Raw genomic sequence first — 21701 nt, 5'->3', positions numbered from 1 at the left:
TCTCAGGTAGGAAGTGTATAAACACAACCACTTAGAGAAAAACTCAGATCAAATGTGGGAAATGAATGAAATGGGTGGGGGTATTTATAGGTGTAGTAGAACCGTTAAGATCGTTCGTTGAATATCGTGCTTCGATCTAGGCCGTACACCTCGTGCCCATAGTTTTACAAAACCATTGGAGCCCCTAGATTCAGTCCATGGTTTGAGAAATTCCATTTGCAATTGGGTTGTGTGAGTGTAGCAGCTGTTAACAACTATGAAAACTGGTTTTGCAGGTCTGGGGAGGCCTCGCGGCCCGCGTAAGGAACAGACAGGGGTTTACTGATGGAGAGGGTGAAACCCGAGCTTTAGAGTGTTAATTATCATGTTTTATGTGTATTTGATGTGTCTATTTGCTTGGAATGAAGTAACTATGAGATTTTGGTGATTTGTAGGTAAAACACGTAAATCGGTGCATTTACGATGGTTAAAGATGAAGTTGTGAGCTTTGGATGGGATATTGCAGCTCAAGGATGAATATTGAAGTTTGTTCGGGTGATATGAAGGCCCACGAGTGATAGGAGAATGAAAGAACAAAGTTCAGGGACCATTCGGTACTTAATTGGAAGTTGCTTTGTGCCTAAATATGCAAGAAACAAGATTCTACAAAGTATAGGGGCCGTTTGGTAATTAATTGGAAGTTAATCATAGTTGAAATATTGAAGACATAAGTGATATTGAAGGTTGAGGGGTCTCAGGGTCATTAAACGAAAGTTATATGATGGGTATATGTTAAGAAGATGATGGGAGTTTAGTTGGGGGACCAATCTTGCCATTCTATGAAAGTTGCACAATTGTTGGAGGAAAGTGAGGCAATTCACGTTTTCACCCATGGTTTGTAAACCATGGGTCATGGTTCAGGAGTATGTAGTTATAAAACCAACAGCATGTCTATACCGTGACCCCCACTTCAGACTGTGACTCCCTGTTCAGAATTCCTGTTAGTGCAGCAAAGGTAAACTGTGACCCACGGTACTGAAGTGTGGGTGAAGCTGGGCAATAGGGGAGCGCGAATTGGGCTTATTTTAGAGGGTTTTATAAGATAAAAACCCTAGTTTCTCATTATCTATCATTCCCAATCGATCCAAGGCATCAAAATACAAAAGATTGAAGACTTTTTCACCCCAAATCCATCAAGATTCTCAATTTCATCACCGAATCAACCATGATTTCTTCATCAATTCAAGCTTTTGAAGATTCTTCGTGCGAGATGAGCGGCTAAACTTTTTGGGGTTTCCTCCGGGTGGAGGGTTTATGTAATTAGGTACTTTTATGTGTTTTTAATCATTGTAACTTGGTGATCTAAGCATTCGATGCTTTTCACCATGGATTTAATTGACTGATTGTAACTGGTTGCATTTATTTAAACCTTGATTTCTAAGCATTCAGTTCCCGAGAGTTCTAGTAATTGGGATATATTTGACATGGGATTAGGGTTTGTAATTGTAATTGATAATCATTCGATAACCTCCCGTTATGTAGTGACCGGAGTACTTAGTCGTTGGTTATCACAATTGGTTAATTAGGTTAAACATTTATGTCTATGTGGATGTTTTGATTAAACACATAATTGAAGCTAATTGCAAAACCTGAAATCTGGAGGAACCATCTTTCTTCCTACTGATTTAAATCACACTTTTTACTCGTTAACTTAGTTCTTTCACATAATCAAACAAACCAATTTCTCAATTTAGTAACAGTTAATCAATACTTAGCATAAAAACGCTTTCCACAGTCCTCCCTTGGTTCGATACCCTGCTTATTCTATACTATTAGTTTAAATAGGTTTTTGCATGTCCATTACGACAGACATCAAAATGGCGCCGTTGCCGGGGAGGCGTGCGCAAAGTGCTTAGTGTTAAGTTCTAGTTAGTTAAATAAAAAAAAATCCAAAAATAGTGTCTTTTTAGTTTGTTCTGTTTTGTTCGGATTTACGCGAGGTTTTCTTGTTTTTGTTTGTGCAGGTGATCTAGTAAGTGTATGCATCATACTCGAAATTCCGGGAAGTCATCACCATTAGTGTTCGACCCAGAGATCGAAAGAACAGTAAAGCATACAAAGCGAGTACTACATCGTGAGAACAAGATCCTACAATCACCTATACCAACATTTAAAACAATGGAGAACTTAGCAACACCGGAGTAACAACCCGCAACTTCACAACCACAACAATTCTCGCCAACACCTACCCAACCTTCACCAAACACTACCATACCAATTCCACCACAACAACCGCAATCTACACAACCTACCTCTACATCTCCAGTACCATCATTCTCAACCTTTTTCCCAAACTTTGATAACAATCAACCAACTTCCACCCAAACAACATCTCTTCAACACCCAACTACAACCCAGACTGTCAATTTACAGCAGTCGTCTCCTTACGTTAGAATCATTCCTGATGACACTCCATCACCGATTCAAACTCAAGCACCTAATGCAACATCAATTCCGCAAGCCACTCGACCGGTTATTTCACAGCAAAGTCAGCCAATGCCAAATCTTTATAGATCAACCTTATATGATCAAGGAAATAACTCAGGTGATTTTGATGATGGCTATGAGGAATATGATAACTACATGGGTCAGAACGAGAGACAAGTGGTCAACACGGGTAGCTATGAGAGGCAAACAGTCGGATTGGGTGCGGCCGAGAGAGTCAATCAAGGGAACGTAGGGTATCAACAATATGTGCAACCAACGCCTATACAACAGATTCCACAACAATATCATCAACCTGACCCACTCAATCAGCAGCCTGCTCCAAGAAGGCCGGTAGTGGACATTCCATTACCACCGCCGGCACCTCAGATGCAGGGTCAGCCAAGACCGCTGCCACGAAACTTACACCGACCAGTGATTTTACCGGAAGGAATTCCACGTCGAAATAATCAAGGTCCAGTTCGAGGTATAGAGAGCCACTTCAGGCCTGCTATAGTTAACAACCCATCACCGGTTGTGATCCCACATTTACAAGGAGGGCGGTCATTCGAAGTACGAACGCAATCAATATCCAGTCTGCCTAAGTTTCATGGTCATGCACATGAAGAACCATATCTACACATTGCTGCATATGATGCACGTTGCAACACAATCAGCAGCCAAGGTTTCTCAGTTGATGATGTGAAATTGGTACTTCTCCAATTCACACTTGAAGACAAAGCGCAGCAATGGTTTCATTCGCTACCGTCAGCTTCGATATTCACCTGGGGCGAAATGCAGCAGCAATTTTTAGATGAGTTCTATACTCATTTGCGTACTAACAATGCAAGGAAAGATATTCGAGCGTTTCGACAACAGCCCGGTGAGTTATTTCACGAAGCGTTCAATCGTTTCAAAATGATGCTCAAGAACTGTCCACATCATGAGATATATTTATGGGAGCTTATTAATACATTCCACGAAGGCCTAACAGATGAAGATGCCAGGGATGTAAATTCAATATCCAATGGTACTTTTGGAATGAATTACGAAGAAGATGATTGGGAATATTTGGAAAGAAACGCAAGGGCGTCAAAACGCAAGGCTCAATCTTCTAGAAGTGCACGACATTCGACAGTGAGAGCAGTAGAGAATCCACCGGAGGTAAATGGTCAGTTTCCATTGTGTGGACATTGTGGAGATCTAGGGCATAGAGCGGATCAATGCCCAGGCATAATTGGTGAAAATGAAGATGTGAACTATGTACAAGGTGGGGGTGGTGGAAGAAATTTCAACAGGCAATCCAACACATATCACCCGGGCCTTAGAAATCACCCGAATTTTAGCTATGGGAATGCGAATAATCAGCAAAATCCGGGATTTCAAGGCAACAATCAGTCTGGTGGTCAAAGAAACTTCAATCAGAACAGATTTCAGGGCAACTTTCAAGGTGGCTACCAAAATGATCAAAGAGGACAAGCTGGGTCGTCTAACACTTCGGGGGGTAACGATATAATGGAGATGTTGAAATCAATTCAGCTCGACTTACAGAGTCGAAGACTTGAATTGAAAAATCTTGCTCAGAAGGAGGAGATGCGAGAGAAAGTCGTTCAATCATTAACTACACAAATGGCCCAACTTGCAACCGATGTGAAGGATCTGAAACAGAATAGTGGGAAACTACCAAGTGATACAACACCAAATCCCGCTCATCAAAAGAAAGGCAGTCCAGTCGGCCAGGTAAGTACTCTACGTAGTGGTAGAAATTATCACAAGGTCGACACTCCACCACAGCCCATGGATGGTGTGGTGGAGGATTTAGGTGAAAATGGTGAGAGTGACGATGAGTCGGAGCCGAACATTGTTAAAAGTAATGGTAAAAACACCCGACCTACAACTTCTGAACCAGTCAAGGCTAAGGAAGGGGAATCTATTCTACCTCCCTTTCCTGAAGCCTTGAAGGATCCGGGTAACACGAAAATAATCAATAAAAGGGGACCTCAACCGGAGGAAATTTTAGAGGTATTTAAACAAGTAAAAATCAACTTACCCTTAATTGACGCCATTAAACAGGTTCCGGCTTATGCTAAGTATCTAAAGGATTTGTGCACTCAAAAACGGCAGCACAAAGTCCCTAAAAAAGTTGATCTCACTGATACAGTTAGTGCCGTATTGAATGGGGTCCTTCCACCTAAGCTACGAGATCCCGGAACGCCTTTAATTTCTATACAAGTTGGCGATTTTAAAATGAGTAGGGCGTTGTTGGATCTCGGAGCTAGCGTGAGTATCCTTCCGGGAAGCTTGTACGACCAATATGATTTTGGTCCACTGCGTCGTGCCGACACAACTGTTGTGTTGGCAGATTTGACCCCTAAGCTTCCTCGAGGAATAGTTCGCGATGTGATAGTTAAGGTGGAAGAGTTCTTTTTCCCTGTTGATTTTTTGGTGCTTGACTATGTCTCTGCTGATTAAAACAATCAACCAAATGTTATCTTGGGCCGACCTTTCTTAGCCACTGCACATGCTCAGATCGATTGTCGCACCGGCACAGTCGACATGACATTCGGCAATAGAAAGGTCCGATTAAATGTGTTTTCTAATGTTACTGACATGTTTCAAAGTGATGAATGTTTCATGGCAGATATTATAGATGGATGTGATCCTCATGTCGAGGATGAGGTGCCCGAGTGTTGTTTGTTTTGTGACAGGGTAGAAGAAAATCACATGTGTGATTTGGAAGAGGAAGTTCGGAAGTTGGAGGCACAAGCAGTTCAAGAGAGAAGGCCTCCATGGTCTCATCAAGTGGAGAGCCTTCCAGCTGAGAGCTGCCAGCACATCTAAAGTATGCATTCTTGGGAGAGGATCAGACTCTCCTGGTAATTATTGCAGCTAATTTGGAGAAAGAACAAGAAGAAGCATTACTGAAGGTGCTGAAGACCCATCGAGCTGCGATCGGGTGGACTCTCGCTGATTTGAAAGGTATAAGTCCTTCTGTTTGTATGCATAAAATTATTACTGATGCAGATGCGAAGCCTGCACGGGATACACAAAGGAGGCTTAATCCTAACATGCGGGAAGTGGTAAAGAAAGAGGTAATCAAGTGGTTGGACCATGGGATCATATATCCCATTTCAGATAGCGCGTGGGTGAGTCCAACCCAAACGGTGTCGAAGAAAGCAGGCATTCAAATTGTCAAGGGTGATAATGGCGAGCAGATAGCCACCCGGCCGGTAACCGGGTGGCGGGTATGTATTGACTACCGGAAGCTGAACGCTGCCACATCAAAGGATCACTTTCCTTTGCCCTTTATTGACCAGATTATCGAGAAATTATCAGGTCAGAAATTTTACTGCTTTCTTGATGGTTATTCAGGGTACAATCAGATAGCTATCCACCCTGATGACCAAGAAAAGACCACCTTTACATGCCCCTATGGCACATTTGCATTTAGGCGAATGCCATTTGGGTTGTGCAATGCCCCGGCCACCTTTCAAAGGTGTATGATGAGCATATTCTCGGATATGGTCGGGGACGCCTTAGAGATATTTATGGATGACTTTTCAGTCTTTGGGTCATCATTTGATTCATGTTTAGATGAACTATCTAGGGTGTTAGAAAGATGTGTCCAAACTAATTTAGTGCTCAGTTGGGAGAAGAGCCATTTTATGGTTCAAGAGGGTATATTTTAGGACATGTCGTGTCAAGTAAGGGGATAGAAGTCGATAGAGCAAAAGTGAGAGTCATTTCTACTTTACCTCCCCCTACTAATGTGAAGGGCGTTCGTTCCTTTTTAGGACACGCCGGATTTTACCGTAGATTTATTAAGGGCTTTAGTGTCATAACGAAACCTTTATGTAATCTATTGTTAAAAGATGTTCCGTTCGAATTTGATGATAAGTGTTTAAATGCTTTTAATGTATTAAAGGAACAATTGGTACAAGCCCCAATCTTGCAATCACCCGATTGGACAAAGTCGTTTGAAATAATGTGTGATGCAAGCGATTTCGCTATTGGGGCTGTACTTGGCCAACGAGTAGATAAGAAGCCGGTAGTTATCTACTACGCAAGCAAAACCCTCTCCGACGCTCAGTTGAATTATACCACAACAGAGAAGGAGTTGCTTGTCGTTGTTTATGCTTTGGATAAATTCCGATCTTATATTTGTGGAAGCAAGGTAATTGTTTACTCTGATCATAGTGCACTCAGGTACCTGATGGAGAAAAAGGACGCCAAACCGAGACTGATTCGGTGGGTCCTACTGTTGCAAGAGTTTGATCTCGAAATCAGAGACAAGAAGGGGTGTGAAAATGTAGTTGCTGACCATCTGTCACGACTACCGGTTGAAGTAGAGGAGTTCACACCCGAGATCAATGAGCACTTTCCGGATGAGTTTATAATGGCTGCGAGTTCCCGACCTTGGTATACTAACTTTGCAAATTATCTTGTTTCAGGTACGATACCAGATGCGTGGAATAAGCGTCGGAAGCAACAATTCCTGTCGCAGGTGAAGAATTATATTTGGGATGAACCGGACTTGTTCCGAATTGGTGCTGATCAAATTATTAGAATATGTGTGCCCGAGACAGAGTTCTTGGAAGTATTACATCATGCTCACTCATCTGCATGTGGCGGTCACTTTAGCGGACAAAAGACAGGCCATAAAGTTCTTGAAGCTGGTCTTTATTGGCCAACCATGTTTAAAGACGCATTTGAGTTTGTTAAACATTGTCCGAATTGTCAAAAGATGGGTGGGATTTCAAAAAGGGATGAAATGCCAATGCAACCAATCTTGGTTGTTGATATTTTTGATGTCTGGGGTGGGAACGTTTCCCAATTCGAATGGTAACCTATACATCTTAGTGGCGGTTGATTATGTTTCAAAGTGGATTGAAGCAATTGCCACTAAGATAAATGATCATACCGTTGTTTGCAAGTTTGTCCATTCAAACATCATTTCCAGGTTCGGGGTTCCTCGGGTGATAATTAGTGATGGAGGATCTCACTTTAAAAACTTTAATTTGGCAAACTCTTAAAACGGTATGGCGTTGACCATCGAATTGCTACACCATATCATCCACAAACGAGTGGACAGGTTGAAGTGTCGAATAGGCAAATTAAAGAAATTTTGCAAAAGACGGTGCGAACTGATCGTAAGGATTGGTCATCTAAATTAAATGATGCTTTATGGGCATATCGCACCGCTTATAAAACTCCTATCGGCACTACACCCTATCGTTTGGTGTATGGAAAGGGTTGTCATTTACCCCTAGAAATTGCACATCGTGCGTTGTGGGCCATTAAACAAGTAAATACTGACTATTCTGATGCAGGTGCCCACAGGTTGTTGAAATTGAGTGAATTGGAGGAATTACGCAATGAGGCGTATGATACCGCAGCCGCGTACAAAGATAAGATGAAGGTGGTGCACGATGCAAAGCTGAGGCGCTTGGCGTTTTCGGTAGGTCAAAGAGTCTGGTTATTTAACTCTCGTCTTAAATTGTTTCCAGGTAAATTAAGGAGCAAATGGACCGGTCCGTTTGTTATTACACGAGTGGGACAATACGGAGATGTGGAAATCGAGGATCCGAAGGACCAACGAAGACAAGTAGTTAATGGTCATCGGCTGAAACCGTATCTAGACGGTGATGATTTGAATCCGTTACCAGAAGAGGTGAGCTTTCTTGAAGGTTCACCGGAATATATGACCGACTGAGGGTCTTGAGAAGTCCGGCTGAAGACTAAAACTTAGCGCTACCGGGAGGCAACCCGGATTTCGGTACATATTTCATTTCGTTCATTTTTATTTTTGTATATTGTTTGGTTTTTTTTTGGTTTGAAGGAGTTCCGGAACATACACCCACGACATCGAGCAAGTGTGGGAACGTCGGAGATGCCCAGGTATGTTTTAGCACTAAATCGAGTGTCGAGGACGACACAGATTTTTCACGGGGGGTGGAGCGGGCGAGTAATCGAAAAAAAAAATTCAAGCTTTCGTAGTACACCCACAGCCGAATTCAAGTGTGAGGAAGTTCGACTCGCCAGGTATGCGTCTTAGTCGAATTCAAGTGTTGAGGACAACACTAGTTTTCAAAGGGGAATGAGCGAGTTAAGAATTTTGAGAAGTACACAAGTAAAAGGCAAAGCTATTCGAAAAAAAAAACACGATTCTCGCGTGTAAAAGAAAATATATATAGTTAAAAATAATAAATAATTTTGGTGAAAAAAAAAGCAAAAGTCACGTTTTAGTTAAAAAAAATAAAAAGAGTCTAGTTTTAAAAAAATAATAATAATAATAATAATAATAATAATAAATTTGTATGTATGTATATTCATAATAAGGTTCTTGAATAATACAAACCTTGACTCCAATGCAAAGCTTTTGTTTGAGCAGCATCAAGGAACCATGGCCCCCATTGCAAATCGTGACCCACAGTTCAACATCGCTGTATGCGCAGTAGGTATGCACCGTGACCCATGGTTCGGAACCATGGGACACGGAACGGCGTCAGCACAACAGGGCCCATAAAGTCACCCACGGTTCAGATCGTGACCCCCGGCCTGGAAACGCTGTTCGCACCGCAACATTGCACCGTGACCCACGGTTTGGAACCGTGGGCCACAGAACGACGTCAACATCAGCGATATGTCGTACCGGGTCGGTTAAGTGGGCTTATAAAACGAATAAAACCATAATAATAACACCCGATCCATGTTTATATCCATCTAAGTCAACTTACAGCAGCTTTTCACCACAAAATCACGTGAGATGTTTCTTCTTCGTCACCAAGTTCTTTCAAGAACTCCATAGCTTCTAACCTTCATAACTTGCTCGTTCCTTGACCAAATCGAGTGATTCAAAGCTCTAAATTGAGTATTTTTTCGAGAGGAACACATCTGTAACCTCGGTTTCCTTTGAAAACATCCAGAATCTCACGAATCATATCGAGCACGAAGAACCCTAATTTCCAAATTTGGGGGTTTTTCTTCTAACGTGAATCTAAAGTCACATAAGTGTCTTTCCAAGCCTCCTAAGGCAGAAAGGTATGATTTTCGCCCCTGCATTCTTTGTAATCAATGAAGTCAAGGTATGGTGAGTTGTTTTGTTTTTGATTCTTGCATGCTTAGTCATACTATGTTTGGTTAAGAGTGTTAGGAGTCATACATTGACGAACATTGTTCTTGAATTGCTGAACTAAAGAGGTTGGGGGTATTCACATGTTTTTTTTAGATGAACATATGACCATTGTTGATGATGTAAGACTTGTTTAAAAGCCGTTAATGATAACAATTCTGAAAGTCTTATTGAAAGTAGTGAATCGGACCTTATAGGTGATGATTTCACGAACTAGTAAGTATGGTCATGATGTAGAACAAGTGTGGGGGTGTTCACGGGAACATACACTTGTTCTTGATTGCGCTTAAGCCGAAGTAAACTAATTAAGTGTTGTGTTGTTTGGCTAATTGTGCGCAGATGGGTCGAAAAAGAGATGCAGGAAAACAGAAAGCGGTGGAGCCTGCTGCACCGGCTAGAGAGAGGAAAAGGAGAGGCACTGGAATCGAAATTAGGGACGCTGAAATGGAGGAAGTGCAACCAGCGGTCATAGAACCGCAATACGGTCTTGCGCATGTTCCGTATACGGTTCAATGGAAGGAAGGATCGCTTAGCAAGATGGCCGCTGCCTATCAACCGGAGTTATATTATGAAAAAATGGGCGCGGAATCGACGATTAAGGCTAATTTGACTCTCGAGAAAGTGGTGTACAAGCCTGATTTCAAAGCTTTGGGTTTCCACAAGATGTTAGAAGATCTTGGGTGGGGGGCTGTGATGGAATTTCAAGGTAACAAAAACGGGGATATTTATTTGAAAAGTGTTTTAGAATGGATGAGCACACTGACAAAGGATGACGGGCCGACCCCGTCGTAGACCACTACATTGACCGGCATGGTGAACGGGAAGCCGGCTACAATGTCATTTGCAACCTGAAACAGTTGGCCCCATTTGATTCAAAGGCAGATAAGTTTTATAACTATGTCAAGGAAAATGATCTGTTCTTGCATCAGAAAAATCTGGCCAGTGAGAGTGTAACGCAACGAGAATTGTTTATGCTAGAGAAGGGAGAAGTCACAATGAAGCGAGACCATCTTAAGCCATTGGTACGGTTGTTGTTTAGTTTTGTGGCAGCGAATGTGAGCCCGAGGGTAGGTGATAAATCGATACTGAGGTTATGGGAAATACCAATTTTATATGCTATCCTGACTGGAGAAATCAAGTTCTCTTTTCGACATCTGGTATTGCTGAATGTATAGAGATGCCGAAATCAAAAAGGAAAGAAACTGACACCTCATGTGCGCTTGATCAGTGCGTTGTTAGAAAAACAACAAGCTTTGCTTCCAAAAGAGAAACCGTACAATAGGCCGCATATAGTTTACCGACTTAGCAAAGTTTGCTTGCATGAGAACCATTTATATAAGCAAACAAAAGTGTGGCAGAAAATTGAATTCAGTGATAAAGCAAAGTTGAAGATTTTACAGTGGGGTAAGGAGAAACCGAGTCAGGGCGGAATGGATGACTTAGACTCCAGCGATGAGGAGTTGATAAGAAGAAAAAGGGCAGCTGGAGAACTTGGTGGCGAGGGGTCTAGTGTTCGAGCAGAAGAACTGGTACAGTATGAGCCGAGACATTCGGGTTATTCATGGGGAGTGTTTGACGACGAGATGCAAGCGAGAGTAGATAGTAGTCTGCCACCTGAGTATGCTGATTGGGAATTGTGGCAGAAGGCTATCTATGATCAAGGGACGAGGCAGGATGTCAATAGAGAACAACAGCATGATGAGTTGATGGCGTACATGCATCGATCTGATCAGGTAAGGCATATGGATGCTCAAATGGAACTGAATTTGCAAGCTTATGACAGGAATCAAATTCGAAGGCATCTGGATTATTATGCCGGGGTCCCCATTGTTGAAAATCCACCGTATGTGGATTATAGTCAGTTACCTCCGTATGAGCCAGGCATGCCTCGACATCCGATGCCTCAAGTACATGGCTCAATGTGGCTCCCGCGACAGTATTCGGAGCCACATTTTCAGAGTTCGTACCCGTACCGGCCACCACCGTATGAGTATCCTGTGCAGCAACAACATCAAGAGCCTCAGTCGTCATCTGCACAGCAACAGGAGCAGCAAGGAGGGCATCTAGCAGACATATTTGATATGAGCTCATTCTATGAGCATTTGGGCGGTTTTTATGGTGGGCCACCGGGTCCGTCATATCAGTGAGGCACTCTCTGATTTGTTCAGGTCCATGTGCTCTCCCCCGTTATGAACAACTAACTGCTTCTCTTTATGTTTGTTTCATGTTTTGTACTTGGTGGTGTTTAAACTCTATGTGTCGTTTTATGGGATGTGTTTCGTTGGTTTGTTTTGGTATGAGTTAGCCGCTTATTTAGGATAGTTGGTTTGTTTCCCGGGCTATATTTTGAAAGCATCATACATTGGGGACAATGTATCCCAAGTGTGGGGATGGGGGAGCCCGGGAAAGGGTTTGTGGATAAAGCTTTGAAGCGATTGAAAGTGGTTGAAATCGATGAAAATTGAAAAAAATTGAAAATTTTGAAAATTTTGAAGCTTTTGAATTTTTCATCGCCTTAAACAAGCTAATTGGATACGAAAACCTGAAGTTTCAATCACTAATAGGCTTCTTACCGGTAGTAGACTAGATTAGTCCCTTGTCATGGTTGTCCCTTTAAGTTTCATGAGAGTAGGTTTGACAAGTGTTTTATAGGAAACGAGTTGAAAAGAGATGTCTATCTAGGGGTAACATGTTTTAATTGCATATGCTACATGTCGTCAACATTTTTTACCTTTTCTTGGTGAGATCTTGAGCCTGTAGACGAATAGGATACATTATATGATGAATTCATTTGTTGAGTGCAGGCTACGTGTTATTCTGTGTTAGAACTTGTATGATTCGATGCATGCTGAGACTGTGAGTTTGACATGTGCACATATATGATAAAGGCATTAGGATTTCCGTTACACCCTGTGTGTTTGTGTTTCTTTTGTGTTATTCACCAAATTTCCATTAGTAGCCCTGTTGAGCCTAACTACCTTTCGTTTGTTCGCCCATTATCTACTGTGAAAAACCGACCGTGATGATATTGTTATGAAAGAAAAAAAATGAAAAAAAAAAGAAAAACATAGAAAAATATGTGAAAAAAAATGAAAAAGAAAAGAAAAAAAATATAAGTATTGTGAATATCGTATGTGTTCTTGGGTAGAAACCAACCCAAAAGTATAAGTTGTGTTTGAATAAAGTATCACGGTTTGGTTAGTGTTTGTGAGCCAATTAGAAAAAAAAAAAAGAACCCAAAAATAATTTCCTACCTTTACCCTAAGCCCAAAACCCGAAAGTCCTTGTGATATGTGCCATGTTAGATGATACAGTGGAGGTGTGATTGTCATACAAGCCTATGATTACAGGATTTCATGTTTGCTTTTTGAGTGTTTTGTATACTAGCACATTACACGCTAGTCCAGATATTAACCCGAGAGGAGAGTACATTGTGAGGGGTGTGTAGCATGTGTCTAATTGTAAACATGTTAGTTTTAGATAGACAAGTCTTAAATTTTTAAAATTGCATCATTTACTTGTCAGACTGTCAATCTCGATTGTGTCAGTCTATGGGATGGGTATGACTTGGGACTGAACAGGTTGAACCGGTTAGGGAGTTTAGAGGTGTTGTGCTATGGTGACTAGTTCTAGTTGGTTTGCTTGAGGACAAGCAAAGGCAAGTGTGGGAATGTGATGGAGAGGGTGAAACCCGAGCTTTAGAGTGGTTAATTATCATGTTTTATGTGTATTTGATGTGTTTATTTGCTTGGAATGAAGTAACTATGAGATTTTGGTGATTTGTAGGGAAAACACGTAAATTGGTGCATTTACGATGGTTAAAGATGAAGTTGTGAGCTTTGGATGGGATATTGCAGCTCAAGGATGAATATTGAAGTTTGTTCGGGTGATATGAAGGCCCACGAGTGATAGGAGAATGAAAGAACAAAGTTCAGGGACCATTTGGTACTTAATTGGAAGTTGCTTTGTGCCTAAATATGCAAGAAACAAGATTCTACAAAGTATAGGGGCCGTTTGGTAATTAATTGGAAGTTAATCATAGTTGAAATATTGAAGACATAAGTGATATTGAAGTTTGAGGGGTCTCCGGGTCATTAAACGAAAGTTATATGATGGGTATATGTTAAGAAGATGATGGGAGTTTAGTTGGGGGGACCAATCTTGCCATTCTATGAAAGTTGCACAATTGTTGGAGGAAAGTGAGGCAATTCACGTTTTCACCCATGGTTTGTAAACCATGAGTCATGGTTCAGGAGTATGTAGTTATAAAACCAACAGCAAGTCTATACCGTGACCCCCACTTCAGACTGTGACTCCCTGTTCAGAATTCCTGTTAGTGCAGCAAAGGTAAACTGTGACCCACGGTACTGAAGTGTGGGTGAAGCTGGGCAATAGGGGAGCGCGAATTGGGCTTATTTTAGAGGGTTTTATAAGATAAAAACCCTAGTTTCTCATTATCTATCATTCCCAATCGATCCAAGGCATCAAAATACAAAAGATTGAAGACTTTTTCACCCCAAATCCATCAAGATTCTTAATTTCATCACCGAATCAACCATGATTTCTTCATCAATTCAAGCTTTTGAAGATTCTTCGTGCGAGATGAGCGGCTAAACTTTTTGTGGTTTCCTCCGGATGGAGGGTTTATGTAATTAGGTACTTTTATGTGTTTTTAATCATTGTAACTTGGTGATCTAAGCATTCGATGCTTTTCACCATGGATTTAATTGACTGATTGTAACTGGTTGCATTTATTTAAACCTTGATTTCTAAGCATTCAGTTCCCGAGAGTTCTAGTAATTGGGATATATTTGACATGGGATTAGGGTTTGTAATTGTAATTGATAATCATTCGATAACCTCCCGTTATGTAGTGACCGGAGTACTTAGTCGTTGGTTATCACAATTGGTTAATTAGGTTAAACATTTATGTCTATGTGGATGTTTTGATTAAACAAATAATTGAAGCTAATTGCAAAACCTGAAATCTTGAGGAACCATCTTTCTTCCTACTGATTTAAATCACACTTTTTACTCGTTAACTTAGTTCTTTCACATAATCAAACAAACCAATTTCTCAATTTAGTAACAGTTAATCAATACTTAGCATAAAAACGCTTTCCACAGTCCTCCCTTGGTTCGATACCCTGCTTATTCTATACTATTAGTTTAAATAGGTTTTTGCATGTCCATTACGACAGACATCAAACTATTAGTTTAAATAGGTTGTGTGAGTGTAGCAGCTGTTAACAACTATGAAAACTGGTTTTGCAGGTCTGGGGAGGCCTCGCGGCCCGCGTAAGGAACAGACAGGGGTTTACGCGCCCCGCCTGAGTGTTTTGATCTGCAACCAACTTTGAAAAATGACAGTTTCAGTCCCTGTTGGTGTTTAAAGCCATTTCCGACATGTTTAAGGCCCGTTAATCCAACTTTCAGGCCCTAAAATGATGCTTAAACATTGTGGACATGAAACATGCTCAAAAATATGCCGGATGTCAGTTCGTTTGGTCGTACGATTGCAATGTTTGCTTAATTACGACAGAATGCGCATAAGCACGAAAAACGATCCAAATTGCGCGACGAATGGATTTTTCTCATGCCAAACACTAAAATAAAATATTTTAATGATTATATAAATTTTTGGATGTCCGGATGTATTCAGAACGTATGTTATGCGCGAAAATGCAAACTTATGCACTTTTTGACGCTTTTAGTCCCTGAATGAGCATAAAGTTTATTTTAGCACACTGAACCCCTCAAAGCCTATTTCTAAGCTATGTAAAGGATATTTAGGGTGTGTTTAACTTATGATCATGTTCCGGAATGTTCGTTACAGTTCAAATTGGCATACTTTTGCAGTTTGTTAATTTTAGTCCCTGTAAGCGAATAAACTTGATTTTGCGATACCAAAGCCTTCAAAACTTATTTCTAAGTTATGTAAGGGTTATTTAAGGTATGTTAAGCATAAATTGATGTTCCGGAGTATTTTTCACGTTTAACTGATAACGTTTACGCACCAGTTTGCGTATAATTCTCCAGAAAGCGATATAGAGTTTGAAATTGAATAAAAACCAAAACATGAAAAATGTCAAACATAAACAAACAAACATTATGATCAAATAACTTTATTTCATTGATAACTGAATTGTTTACAATGATTACAAGCACAAATGTCACAGTCTCCCCTACTTGTGGAAATTTCGTCCCGAAATTCGTTTAGAGGAAACTCGTGAGAAAAGATGTGGATACTTCGCCTTCATTTGATCTTCACATTCCCAAGTAAACTCAGGTCCACGTTTAGATTCCCAGCGAACTTTAACCAACGGAATGCGCTTGCGTTTAAGCCATTTGACTTCACGATCCAAAATTTCCATAGGTTTCTCAACAAAATGTAGTGTTTTGTCAACACGAATTTCATCGAGTGGTATGTGGAGGTTCTCATCAGCTAAACACTTTTTGAGATTGGATACGTGGAAAGTTGGATGAACATTACCAAGTTCAGGAGGTAAATCAAGTCTGTAGGTCCAACATATCTAGGTGCAAGTTTTCCTTTCTTTCCAAATCTGATCACACCTTTCCAAGGTGAGACCTTAAGTAATACACGATCACCAACTTGAAATTCCAAGGGCTTGTGTCATCGGTCCGCATAACTCTTTTGACGGCTTCGAGCTGTCTGTAGGTTATCACGAACTTTCTTAACCTTATCAGTTGCCTCTAGGATGAGGTCAGGTCCAGTAAGCTGAGCCTCACCTATTTCATTCCAACAGACTGGTGAACGACATTTTCGACCATAGAGAGCCTCGAAAGGAGCCATGTTGATGGTAGAGTGATAACTGTTGTTGTAGGAGAATTCAATCAATGGAAGATGTGAATCCCAACTACCACCAAAATCGATCACACAAGCTCTAAGCATGTCCTCCAAAGTCTGGATTGTTCTTTCAGTTTGGCCATCAGTCTGTGGATGGTATGCTGTGCTCAGATTAAGTTGGGTCCCCATGGCAGATTGCATGGTTCTCCAAAAATGAGAAGAGAAGCGAGCATCTCTATCAGAAATAATGTTCAAAGGAACACCATGTCGAGATACGATTTCATCCACATAAATTTTAGCCAACCTTTCAGCAGAAAAATCCTCACGGATTGGCAAGAAATGCGCTGACTTAGTAAGACGATCAACAATTACCTAGATGGCACCGTGACCTTTCTTTGTGCGCGAAAGTTTAGTAATGAGATCCATAGCAATGTTTTCCCATTTCCAAACTGGAATCTCTGGTTGCTCCAAAAGACCAGAAGGATGTTGGTGTTCAGCCTTAACCTTAAGACAAGTAAGGCACTTTGAAACGTACAAGGCAATATCCTTCTTCATACCAGGCCACCAATACCGAGTACGAAGATCCTTATACATCTTGTCTGAGCCAGGATGAATAGAATAACGAGACTTATGGGCCTCATCCATAAGCAAGGTGCGAAGATCATCTTGGCTTGGGACCCACAAACGGTCCATGAAATAATACGATCCATCTTCCTTCAGAACAAGATCAGGCTTAGTGTGATAGGGTAATTCCTTACCCATCAAATCTTGTGAAACACAAGCATGTTGAGCCTGAGAAATGCGTGCTTGGATATCAGATCGAGCTTGAAAATCAGATTAAACACGAACACAATGAAGCTTAGTACGTTCCTTACGACCCAATGCGTCAGCCACAACATTCGCTTTACCAGGATGGTAGCGAATTTAGCAATCTTAGTCGTTTAGGAGTTCGACCCAACGTCTTTGCCTCATGTTGAGTTCTTTCTGATCGAAGATATGCTGAAGACTTTTGTGGTCAGTGAAAACCACACATTTTATGCCATACAAATAGTGTCTCCAGATTTTGAGAGCGAAGACAACTACACCCAACTCAAGATCATGAGTGGTGTAGTTTCTCTCATGCACCTTCAATTGCCTTGATGCGTAGGCTATGACTTTGTTCCTTTGCATCAGAACACAGCCAAGACCCAATTTCGATGCATCACAATAAACAACAAAATCATCATTACCCTCAGGCAAAGTCAGAATAGGTGCATCACAAAGCTTCTGCTTCAAGGTCTGAAACGCTTCTTCTTGCTTAGAACCCCATACAAAGGGTTTGTTCTTCTGAGTTAGAGCAGTTAGAGGAACTGCAATCTTCGAGAAGTTCTCTATGAAGCGATGGTAGTAACCCGCAAGACCAAGAAAGGAACGAACCTCAGTAGGAGTAGTAGGCGTATCCCAATCCTTAATCGCACTGATCTTGGAGGGATCTACATGAATACCTTGTTCGTTGACAATATGTCCCAAAAATTGAACTTCCTTAAGCCAAAATTCGCACTTGGAGAATTTGGCAAAAAGTTGTTCTTTCTTCATGAGTTCCAGAGTAAGATGAAGATGTTGCTCGTGATCAGCTCGCGTCATAGAGTAAATCAAGATGTCATCAATAAAAACGATGATGAACTTATCTAAATAAGGCTTGCAGACCCTATTCATCAAGTCCATGAAAATAGCAGGAGCATTGGTCAAACCGAATGGCATGACTGTGAACTCATAACGCCCATATCGAGTGCGGAATGCTGTCTTGGGAATATCTTCTTCATGCACACGAAGTTGATGATACCCAGAACGAAGATCGATCTTCGAAAAGCAAGTAGCACCCTGTAACTGGTCAAAGAGATCATCAATGCGAGGTATGGGATATCGATTCTTGATGGTAAGCTTGTTCAGCTCACGATAATCGATACACATTCTGAAGGATCCATCCTTCTTCTTAACAAAAAGAACGGGAGCACCCCAAGGAGAAAAACTCGAATGGATAAAACCCTTGTCAGAAAGCTCCTGAAGCTGCTTAGACAACTCTTGCATCTCAGACGGTGCAAGACGATATGGAGCTCTGGCAATAGGATTTGCACCAGGTACGAGATGAATACGGAACTCGACTTGGCGTGCTGGAGGTAGACCAGGTAACTCTTCAGGAAACAGCTCCGGATAATCCTGAACAACTGGGATATCTTGAATAGACTTACTCTTATCTTTATCTGCTGTAACATGTGCCAAGAAGGTGACATAATTCTTTCGCGGATACTTTCGAGCTTTGAAACAAGACATAAGCTTGAGGCTACTAGCAGGTTTCTCACCACGAACCTGGAGTATCTCACCTGACGAAAGCGGAACACGAACGATCTTTTCAAAACAAACTACCTCTGCGCGATGCTTGGCTAACCAATCCATACCCACAATAATGTCGAAGCTTCCAAGTTGCATAGGCGTGAGGTCAATAGGGAAAAGATGGTCGCTAAGGTTCAACTGGCAGTTGCGAAGAACAGAATCAAGAACAACGGGTTCACCATTCGCAACTTCGACTGTCAAAGGCTTACCTAGTTTCGTTCTAGACACGCGAAGCAAGGGCTCAAAAGATAACGACACAAAACTCTATCGGCCCCTGAATCAAAAAGAACAGATGCAGGTTGATTATTAACAAAGAACGTACCGTTCACCACATCATTGTCTGCTTGTGCCTCTTGTGCATTCATGTTGAAAGCTCGCCCACGAGCCTGAGCTTGAACTGGATTTGCATTTGCCAATCTTGGACACTGGGTATGGTAGTGGGTCAGATCCCCACAGTTATAACAAGATCCTGGTGGGAAGTGAGGTCGTGCAGCTTGACCTTGTTGCTGAGCAAGAGGCTGAGCAACTTGTTGAGCCGGGTTCTGAGCTGCCCGATTTTGATTGGTAGGAATACGGCAGGTGGCAGCAAGATGACCAGGTCTGCCACAGTTGGTGCATTGAAGACATTGGAGGTGTGGCTGATGATGACCGTTACACCTGTTGCACAAAGGTGCGTTGCCAAGATAAGGCCTCTCGGCAGGTTGTTGCGTAGGCTGATTTTGTGCAGCTTGAGCCTGTGCAGTAACGACATAGTTTTGGGAAGCCTTTCACTTCCTAGAACCCTTTGAGGAACCCGCATCATTTCCCTTCTTGTTTTTACCTTTCTTGCTATCCTTCTTATCAAACTCCTGCTTCTTACCCTTCTTGTCACCTTTTCTGTGCAACTTACCCTTTCGAATCTGCAATTCACTCAACGTCGCAGATAACTTGATCGCCTGATGGACGGTGGTAGGATTACTACCAGTGATGATGTCTTGCACGGAGTCAGGTAGACCATCGATGTACCTCTCGATAGCCTTATCGAGTGGGATAACCATTGTTGGGCAAAGTAAGCTTAACTCCTCATACCTATCAGTATATGCCCGGTGCTCACCACTTTCCTGTTTCAAATCATCAAACTCCCTCTCCAACGCTCGCAGCTCATGACGAGGACAAAACTCCCTCATCATAAGAGTTCTAAGTTCAGCCCATGTTTGCGCCAAAGCAACTTCAGCACCACGGTCTCTCATAACCCCGTTCCACCATGTCAAAGCCCTCTTCTGAAATACGCTAGAAGCAAACTCGACCTTCCAATTCACAGGACACAGAACGTGGTGGAATGTACTCTCAATGCTCTCGAACCATTGAAGGAGCCCAGTTGCCCCTTCGGTACCACTAAACTTGAGTGGTTTAGCCGAATTGAAACTCTTCAAGTTACAAGGAGCATTCTGATTGTTGTTGGCTTGGTTCACCTGAGCTATAATGTTTGGGAGTGCGGCAGCCATGTGCTGTGCCAGAATATCTGCCATTTCGGCATTTGTTAATGGGTTTTCACGTCGAGGAGGCATGCTAAAAAGAGGAAACATGAGAGGAAATGAGTGAGATGATTAGATGAAAAGAACGAGAGGAAACAAAATCAACAAAGGCAAAGATGGTGGTCATTCATCTGTATCACAAAGCAAACAAACGACACACAGTGACTAATCAAAGTAAATGGGTCCAAAAATAATGCTTAGCAAAGACATGCTCACCTATAAGTGAACACCCACCCCAGGAGTTCCCAGGTAAGAGTGACTGGTCCGATTATGTGGATTTGTACGAACACTCTAGCCTTAGATAGAAAACCTAGGGTACAGGCATTCACCCTTCCAGTTTGCACGTGTTCACACTATTTAGAACCCAAAACTTTGACGAGGTTTTGAAAACTTGAAAGGCACAAGGCCAAAAGAATCATTCAAAAACAAATGATAAAATTTCAAAATCAATTCGAAAAATCAAAAAGGGTTCAAAACCATAAAATAAATCATTTGAAAACAAAGATTGTTTTTCAAAAATCGTTTCAGAAAATTGGGTTCACGTTTTGGTGATCACCTAAGGATAGGTGAAGTGCATGTTTTAAAATCTAAACACAAGACAACTTGTGTTGGGGTCCTAGAAAGGTTATAGTCTAGGTCAAAGCATTACTAATAACCTAATTACCTATAACCATTGGCTCTGATACCAACTCTTCTGTCACACCCCGACCACGTAAAACATCAAATCGTGGCGGAAACGTCGGGGAGTGTTGTAACAGAATTATTGTTCCACAACCATGGTAATTAGAATAATATTTTATTCGTAACCAAAGGTGGAATTACATTGTCTCAAAACAAGAACCAAAGAGTTACATTGTCTTAAAATAAAAGAAACAAGAGTTCATAATTAAACTAAGTCTATCTTCATTTTATGTCACTAAGGCCCAAGTCCACCCTAGCGTGTCACGATCAACATCCTAAGCAACAGCTCCTGAAAACACATGTGAAAATAGGTACGTCAGCATAAAAATGCCTGTGAGATACATAGGTTTAGTGAAAATAAGATTCATGACTTGAATTTAAGAAAATGTTTAATAAAAGTAAGTCATGAACCTTGTAAGTTGTTTTGTTTTGTAAATCATTTGAAAAGCGATAAAATCAGATGATATGTATAAATGAAGGATAAAGTATGATTAAATGAAAAAACAAGTAAAAATAAGTTGTATAAAATAAACTGTTTTGTAAAACAAAGTCTTGTGAAAAATATGTTATTTGTGTAAAATGTATAAGTCCAAAATGAATGATTTAAAAAACGCTACGACATGTAATATGATACAAACACTTATATATAGGAAGTACCAGCGGCGTATCTACCATGCTTGTATCATACTACACACGTATCGTTACTTAAGTCACTTAAACAAACATCAATGTA

General features: G+C 41.2%; 2 protein-coding genes across 2 annotated transcripts; both read left to right on the top strand.

Moving 5' to 3' along the window:
* Positions 1-2535: 2535 nt before the first annotated feature.
* Positions 2536-4935, top strand: LOC110943313. The gene has a single exon (XM_022185064.1). The coding sequence runs from the start codon at positions 2536-2538 to the stop codon at positions 4933-4935; it is 2400 nt and encodes a 799-aa protein (XP_022040756.1).
* A 4270-nt stretch (positions 4936-9205) lies between these two features.
* Positions 9206-14371, top strand: LOC110940760. Its single transcript, XM_022182324.2, has 2 exons — positions 9206-9504; positions 9935-14371. Exon 2 carries the CDS (start codon positions 11026-11028, stop codon positions 11740-11742), a length of 717 nt encoding a protein of 238 aa, XP_022038016.1. The 5' UTR covers positions 9206-9504; positions 9935-11025; the 3' UTR covers positions 11743-14371.
* The last annotated feature ends 7330 nt before the right edge of the window (positions 14372-21701 follow it).

This window comes from Helianthus annuus, chromosome 5 (assembly GCF_002127325.2).
Source record: "Helianthus annuus cultivar XRQ/B chromosome 5, HanXRQr2.0-SUNRISE, whole genome shotgun sequence".
Classification (NCBI taxonomy): Eukaryota; Viridiplantae; Streptophyta; class Magnoliopsida; order Asterales; family Asteraceae; genus Helianthus; species Helianthus annuus.
The sequence above is the reverse complement of the archived record's forward strand: the minus strand, read 5'-3'. Positions and strand labels throughout refer to the sequence as shown.

Excerpts from the sequence above, each read along its gene's own strand:
- LOC110943313 (XM_022185064.1), top strand. The coding sequence starts at position 2,536 with ATGCCAAATCTTTATAGATCAACCTTATATGATCAAGGAAATAACTCA.
- LOC110940760 (XM_022182324.2), top strand. The coding sequence starts at position 11,026 with ATGGATGACTTAGACTCCAGCGATGAGGAGTTGATAAGAAGAAAAAGG.